This window comes from Cryptomeria japonica, chromosome 7 (assembly GCF_030272615.1).
Source record: "Cryptomeria japonica chromosome 7, Sugi_1.0, whole genome shotgun sequence".
Classification (NCBI taxonomy): Eukaryota; Viridiplantae; Streptophyta; class Pinopsida; order Cupressales; family Cupressaceae; genus Cryptomeria; species Cryptomeria japonica.
This window is the reverse complement of record NC_081411.1, coordinates 856,716,523-856,725,398: the sequence shown is the minus strand read 5'-3', so window position 1 is coordinate 856,725,398 and position 8,876 is coordinate 856,716,523. Positions and strand designations below refer to the sequence as shown.

The 8,876-nt window shown below is 31.3% G+C and overlaps 1 protein-coding gene across 1 annotated transcript; it reads right to left on the bottom strand.

Moving 5' to 3' along the window:
• Window positions 1-1,842: 1,842 nt before the first annotated feature.
• On the bottom strand, window positions 1,843-3,307 carry LOC131028917 (peroxidase 49). Its single transcript, XM_057959291.1, has 4 exons — window positions 3,056-3,307; window positions 2,762-2,953; window positions 2,496-2,661; window positions 1,843-2,398 (listed from the first exon to the last, which is right to left on the bottom strand). The coding sequence occupies exons 1-4, from the start codon at window positions 3,266-3,268 to the stop codon at window positions 1,992-1,994; spliced, it is 978 nt and encodes a 325-aa protein (XP_057815274.1). The 5' UTR covers window positions 3,269-3,307; the 3' UTR covers window positions 1,843-1,991.
• Between the last annotated feature and the right edge of the window lie 5,569 nt (window positions 3,308-8,876).

The following is an 8,876-nucleotide window of genomic DNA, read 5'->3' as shown; positions in this document are numbered from 1 at the left end:
AATCATAAAGTAGTATATACATATATCTTTAGTTATTATTGAAAGATTGTAAAATATTATTGTTTTAAAATTATGTTAAAATATTTAGATATGGCAATACAAAATTCCTTTTAAAAGATAATAGGAGTTTTTTATGAACATATAAAAGGGGATTAATGAATTGATGTTATTATTTAATATTTTTAATAAAATTTGTATATTCATATTAATTTTATTTATTTTTAAGTTTGTTTTTATATAATATTTGAATAGAATTATGTAGTAATATATACTCAATTCTTATGTTAATTTTGATTATTTTCATAATAATTATATCAATTTTTATTTACACATATTTATTATATTTTTCTAACTTTATTCAATCTTTACCATATTGATCAAACCATTTCCTAAATAACTCTATAAGAAAAAAAAATGTATACAAGCTTTCAAAATAATCATAATGTAGAGATCAAATACATATGAGAAAATTACACAAAATATACCCTAAGGTAGCCCTTTAAAGAGAAAAATCCAACCTTTAAAACCATCTATACTCAATATATTATTTAACAATGAAATTTTTTAATACACTTGCTAACTCTCCAGATGAATTATTTTAAACATTAATCTCCTACAATGTATCCTCCATTTGTGCAAGAAAAATGGGTAACTATGCAACCACACATCCCATGTCACGCTTCACATATGCCCTTTATAAGAGAGATTAATACAAATAGTATCCATCCCAAATAACCAACCATCCAGTCCCAACTAGACCAAACATGTACTTGCTTTTATAGAGTCAAGCTCACATAAATACAAGTTGTGATATTGGCAAAACCATGTGCTTCAAAACCATGAGTGCACAAAATAATTGAACCTATCATTTACATTTTAATTTTTTTCCAATGTTCAAACTACACAAAAAATATTTAACCAATTTTACATACAACTTAACAAGTACCCACATAAATATCGGAATGGCTAAACATAACTCCCAAAGATGCACCATAAATAAATATTTGTTTTATATGATTAAAACATTTTATTTTACATAAAAGGTGTGCAACATCCTTTCACTGAAATTCCCCTAGTTATTGTATACATTACGTAAGGATCAATCGATGAAATACATCATTATAGCTATTCCTAAAACCATACAAATCTCCAGCATACTCTTGTACTTCACCAAGATATCTACAATAACATCCCATAGTGACAACCATACCAAGAAAGATATCATCTTATCCTCCAAGATTCTATCTATAGAAAAATAGAAACAAGACAAGTTGAAAATTCACCAACATAAAGAACACAAGCATCAAAACTTAGTGATAAAAAATAATTCTTCCATTGTAACCAAATAAGAAATCTTATTGACTTGCAACCAAAATAAATGTTTATATATATAATCATCCATACCTATAGAGGTATTTAAACATTAGTACAAAATATCTAATATATAAGCCTCATCCAATCCAATCCAATCAAAATGACATATCCAATCCATAAACCACAATCACATCATCTCTCTATAAATTGAGTGTAATCATTGAGCGCTCGAAAACAGTTCTATCTTTCACAATTTCGAAGATTATACTTGTTTTTGATGATCGACATGGCACCAATTTTTAGATATGTGCACCCTGTTGTAATCATTTTGTTACTGAAATTAATAAAAGATACGTGAGATATGTGTGGTACATTTGAATTATTTTATCGAGCATTTGTAGATTGACAATATCTGTTTAACGTGATACACAGATGTACGGAAAGCAAGATCGATTGACAATGACGAGTTAAACATACGGATATACTACTACATGGGCTCAAGAGTTCTATTTCGAATCTCAATTTCGAAACACACAAAACAGTTCCGGCAATATTTTATTAAATCTGAAGAATCTCAGTTTCACATGATCTAATTCTCCAAAACAATGCAGCACTTGATACAAATCTATCAGATTTTCATGCATACTATTCTATAGAGAGACAAATCCTTGCACTGATCAATTCATTCGGCGGCAGTTCTGTCTGATCTCCCCGTGGGATCCAGTTCGCGGTTTAATGCTGCCCATCTTCACCATCGACTCTGCAAACTGTTTCATAAACAACAGCTCGTCACCAGCATAGTAATCCACGATATTCTTGGTAGACTGCCCTTTGGTATACAAGATCTGATCAGAAATCAAGAGCCCCTTTAAACTCTGCACATTCTTCAAATAGTGGTTGTCAAATTTCGTGGGGGTGACATCATCCAAGGGAGATAAATTACTATCTCCGCCTGAACTCGGGCAGCCCGATTTCAAATTGGCCAAGTAATTATTATCGATATTCTGTGGGTTGGCATCTCCATTAAGACCGTACAGTCTCTGCCTGAAGCTCACGCATCGTGACATGCCGATGGTGTGACCACCTGTATTCAGTATAATTTTTCAACGCTGTCATATCGAATCGAAAGGAGTAAGAACAGAGATAAATAAATAAATAGTTATTAAGGAATACATATATACCTGAAAGTACAACCAAGTCAACCTGGTTAAGGCCCTGAAGTTTGAATTTAGTGATAAGAGTCTGCAAAGTGGAGTTGGGCGCTGGAAGATCTTGATTTGCTCCGCTCAAGCTAGCGCTTCTCGAGTCCCGTCTTCCCAGTTGTACAGTCCACCACTGCCCTCCACTCTGCATCAATTTTAAACATATATATATATATATTACACTACTCTGCACCATTTACAACATAAATATATGCATATAGCGAAACAATATATATGGTATTTACCAGGACTACAGAGTCCCGAGCTGCAATGGCGAGGATGTCGGCACAGGAGACAGTGAGTGGGCAGGCCTTCTCCAACTGAGTTTTGATGTCATCGACGACTTCAAATCCTCTGAGAGAATTGTTGTTTGGGACTGCGGTCTTCTCCCCTGTGAATGTGGCATTGTCGTCCAGCAACACCGAACCGTCACAACCCTGTCAAAATTCAACAACCATTCAGTGCACATTCACAATGCTCTTGATTAACCTCACATCACATCACATCACACAGTCACTGTGTAATATGTAATTATTTACCTGAACAAAACAATCGTGGAAATGCAGGCGAAGCAAAGATGCTGCCATGCGGGCCTCGTTCGCCACTGCCTTTTCTACACCCGATTTTACAATCTCCAGAGCGGTGGGACATTTGTTGACGTAGAAATTGGGGTCCAGCCCAGAACTATCACATGCTGCATGGACTGCTAAAATCACAAGAACAACAACTAGCTTTGACAAAATACAAGCCATATCCTGATCAACTCAACAGAAACTACTAAATTACACGAAATGATCGATTGGATTATGATATGTGTTTGAGCGTCGCTGGTGGTCTATATAAGAAATCTATGCCGAGCATAGTGCTCACTGATCATTGAGGAATATAATTAGTTAAGAGTATTCTACTCTACAATGACAGCATACCAGCAATATTATATATTATTTTTGTCACACAGTGAGAACGCCCACCAGCTTACAACGAATGTGTTCTTCTATTATTGCGCTAAGTGCTAGCAGCCAAGACTTCTTTAATCTCAACTAACCAAAAGAAAAAGAAGTGCACGGAAAGAGAATCTGTTTGTTTAAGTTATACAACTAACAAGATTTCGACTTCACCAACGAATTAATTGGTAACCAACGACGAGATAATCATGTGGTTCATTACGGATGCTTCTTTTCTTCTCTCTTTTATATGTGGGCATAGCCCACCGGAATTCAATTCCTCACGTCGTGTTTCTCCCCTGTACCATTTTACCATGCACCCTTGGACAAGAATGGAGTATTTAAGGAAACAATGCAAGTTCTGGAAAATAAAGGAATACCCTGTGATGACCAACAGGGTATTCTTCTTCTTCTTCTTCTTCTTCTTCATCATCATCATCATCATCATCATCATCATCATCATCATCATCATCATCTACGTTTCTGTGATGACCAACACATTATTTGATAAAATTCATAGGTCAATCATAATGTATTTTTACAATTTGTACCATCCCTTAATTTGGATTTTTCTATTTACAACTGTAAAATTTTCCGCTGATATTTGTTTGGTGGTATCAAGTCTTTTATCTTTGTGATTATTAGCATGGCTTTCTTTGAAAAACAGAAAAATAGACTATCGATAATTATGTTAAGTGAAGAAGTAAAAGGTAAAAGATCTGTTGGCTTTTTATACAACATAACTAGGCTTACCCACCTAGTATATTGTAATGGAATTCTATCCATCAAACAAAGATTTAACATTTCAAACAACAGCAATTAAGTCTATACCTAATAACCAGGAGTAACAATTTGTTATCTCTTACATTTGAATGCATTCTGAAAATTACAAATGTTTTTGCTTTTCTAAATCGATTATAGTTCAAATCAACAGAGCTTTGAATGCAATGAGTGTTGAAATTGGTGTTGTCTTATAAAATAGTCATGTAATTGCATACAACAAAGATGAGACAATCATGAAAATAGTAAAACAATAACATCTATGATAAATATGAAAAATAGTTTAACTTGGAAACCCTATTTTAGAGGAAGTAGCTGGAAGTGACATATTTATTTAGATTTTACAAAATATCTACATTGCCCTTATCTAGATCGTTCCTTTTATGTGCAATGAGAAATTAAAAATATGCTAAAATGATAATTTACACTCCCCGAAAACAAATCAAACAATTACATTTATATTTCTTGTACAAAATTCAAACCTAAAGTAGGTAAAAAGGTTTTACCCATTTTATTTTTTATTTTTAAAGAAGTCACTAAAAAAATAACATATTTTATCATAATTTTAAAACAATTATGAAAAATGAAAAGAATTGGTCCCTTCTCATCCTAGATATTTTTCCTTTAGTAGGCTGACATTGAATAATTATATTTTCCTCTTAAGATTTGTCAGGGTCAGTGAAGCCTTGGAACCTCACTGGCACAACTGTCCAATATTATTAACATTATAATCTAAAATATTAGAACTCCAAGTCAACTTGCATCATCAAGAAAAATACTTTTATGGTGATATCTCATATTCAAACATTACATTTTATGACAAATGTTTGGAAGATGGTGACAAGACTTGTAATATATTGTTAAGTGTGTGACTTCTTATCACCAGTTTTTCTAATACATAAATGGAACCAATCTTTCAAGTGAACAATTTTCATGTAGTTTAAATTAAGTTACATCGAATTAAAAGATATATCATCAAACAATGGCTAGTGTATTTAATCCAATTGACCTTTTCAGTTAATTGTCTTCTTGCATTGTGAATAAAAATTATGTTGTAAAACCATTTAGCATAACATACCTATTTAAAGTAAGTTTCATTTCTTCTTATTCGTTTTTGCTCACATCCATCATCAATTGAACTTTATTTTTAAATAATTACTTTTAAGAAAATCAATTTACAGTTCAGGCAATTTTTTCTTTACCTTTCGATATATTACCAAAGTATATCTAGCTATCGGCATAACCATTGCACCTCATTGAGGTGCAAGTGCTAGTTTATTTATATAGGTATTGCTTAATGAAAATTGTCCTATGATTATTTTAGGGTCTTAATGTAGATGTAGTCAATCTATATATGCAATGGTCTAATCTATTTCTATGTTCATTGTAGTATATAGTCTTCAAAGATAATGATATTTGTCATTGTTTGGTCTTATTAATTCAAGTTGTCTTTAATTTCTTCTCATAGACATGGTGGTGCTTCTGGTTGGCTTAATTCAAACAAGTTTTACTTTTTGAAGTTGGTCGTTTCTTTGATTCATGTTTAACTTTCGAATAACCCTCCTAAAAAAAAGGTGATCTTATTAGCTAGAATCCAATTGATGATTTTGTCTTACAAAGGTTACCATCCAGACAATCTTGATAAGGACACTCCATATTCTAGGTTTGCTTTAGTTACTTAGATTTAATTGGACTTGACCTTGTTTATATTTATTCATCTTTGTTATGGACTTGGTCTTTCTAGACTTTGTAGATGTGTCTCTATATCACCATCATTTTTTTAATATTTTACTACTCTCCTTTATTATATAAAATTTAATACAATATATTCATCATAAAGTAAAATTAAACTCTTAACAAATTTAAAAATGACTACTAAATAAAATTAGCTAGTTTTTAATTAATTTGTTAATATTACATTTTCACTATTAAAATATGGTCCTCCTATAAAAAATTCAACGGTAATGTTTTATACATTGATTTGAAATTTTAAAAAACCACTAAAAAATGTCAACATAGAACTATACTTTCAAATAATTGAAAAACTATAAATTTCACATCTTCTAAAATCATGAAATGATAAAACTGTAGAAAAATCCTAAAGTAGTTTGCACATATTGTATGTGGTTTTTGGATTTGATTATGTGAGTAGTTTTAGACCATCACAATCAAATCCAAAAACTACATGCGATATTAGAATGAATTGTGAAAATCTAATAGCTTTAATCTGTACATATTTCTATAGTTATTATTGAAAGATTGTAAAATATTATTGTTTGTACATCTTTTAAGAGATAATAGAAGTTTTTTATGAACATGTGAAAGGGGATTAATGATTCCATCTTATTATTTAATATTTGAATAAAGTTAGTATATTAATATTAATTTTATTTATTTTTAAGTTCATTTCAACATAATATTTGGAAAGAATTACATAGTAATATATACCAATTTTTTATATTAAGTTTGATTCTTTTCATTATATTTGTATCAATTTTTATTTACACATATTTTATATATATTTTTAATTAATTCAATATTTACTTATTCTCATATATTCATATCATGTCTTATCTTTGATATCAATACATCCATTCTTGATCCTCATATTCGATCTTCACATCTCGAGTCATTGCCATGGCATGCAAGACCAATCCTACATAACTTAGCTCAAACCCAAAATTTCAAATCTAAAAATTGAAATGAATAACTCATGCTCTTTCCTACTAGCCATTGGAGCTAACTTGGTACATATTTGTGCAACAATTCAATATGTCTTTGTATTTGAGGATTAGTAAATTATTTGATCAAGTCAACTAATCATTAAATAATTATTTACATTAACAAGGATCACATAATAATATTTTGATTTGGAGCTTTCAAAGGAATAATACTTTGCATTAAAATTCATAACTAGATCACTTGCCTATCATTTAAGGATCTTTATCATGACTATATAGTTGGTCCAATTGAGGGGTTTGACCTAAGGGAACTTGGTATTTGTGATTCAATAACCTTCTTATACATTTGTAAATACCACTAGTCCTTAATAATCAACTAGGAGTAGAGAATTTAGTGAATAAGAGAGCATAAATTTTCACTACAGAAGATCAAAACCATACATTAGGGATCAAATCTACGTAGCCAAATTTTTCACTACAATAGATGAAAACCACCATATTTTTTAGCATGTTTTCTATTGCATGCACTAAGTCAACTAGAGTTTAGACATCCTCTCTCTACCTTAGTTTCTAGACCTACTAATAAATGCTTCTATCTCTCCCCAACTACCTCTAACTTCCATGGGGATGTTGTTAGTAAATTACCATATTGATCTTGATAGGCCAAAACTGGGGTTAAGAATAAGAAATATTTTAGCTTGGTCTAAGAGTGTCAACCCGGGATTTGTAAGCTTGTGAGAGGTGTTGCGACAGTAAACCTAAGGGAGGAAAGAAGGAAATTAAGTGGGGATGCATGCAACTAGAACACACAAAAATAAGCCTACAAGAAACCAAAGTAATTTTGGCGACAGGAACTATCACTTCCTGGTAACAAGAGCTATTCTATTTTAATGACAGGAATTGCATAGAGATTGCTACAGGAACAATAACAATAACAACAAATACTTTATCAAATCAATTTTCAACTAGAATGATGAAGTTCAAATCACACAACTATCAAACTGAAAGAAAATAAAAAATAAAACAACAAACACGAATATTGAAATGAAATGGTACATGAAGAAAATATCACCATGCCTCACCAAGGAGTGGACCCTTGCTCTGTGGCTTGCAGGTGAGAATATTTGTTATGCTAGCACAAGAATTTGCAGTACTTGAATGATTCCTTAAGCCACGAACAAGAAGAAATATCTATGTATTATCTATTCATCGTCAAATGAGTTTACACAGCGCACACAGATATATATATATATATATATATATATATATATATATATATATATATAAAACCAATGTTTAGAAATAAACAAAGCTATTTGTTTTGTCCAACAAACTAGTAAAAGACAAGCTATTATCACATATCTAAAATAGTTTGTAATAACTGAAAATAAATTATGAATTGGCAGCGTATAGCATTCAGTTTTCTTCTGCCACAAATAAACAAAACTCCTCCTCATTTAGTTCCACGGGATGACCTCTTATTTAGTTCCAATTGGTTGTGCAGAATAAGCTATGAGGAATTGTTATTTGACGTGGATGAAGTCACATAAATGAGACCTGTAGACTGTGCACGTGGAAGAATGAATATATATGATAACTAATTCCATCATGGACATGATAGCAAACACATATATGATTGATTTGACAGTCTCGTGAGGGAAATTTGTTACAGATGAAATTGAATTTCCATAACTAAAGTACAGTTGGGCGTTCCAACATGGCAATGATGACATAAATTTTGAGTGACAAGAAGTTTGTGGGAAGGTTCCTGTGAAGAAGGCGACAGAAAGATTATTGAATTTCTGCACTCTTCTCCATGCTGCAAAATACATTTTCCAAGACTTGAAATCACAATTCTCATTAGTCAATTCAACCAATAATTAAATTTCACAATTTAATCTCATAACTATATTAATTACCTCTTAAATATATGTAACCATATGCAATATAAAGGT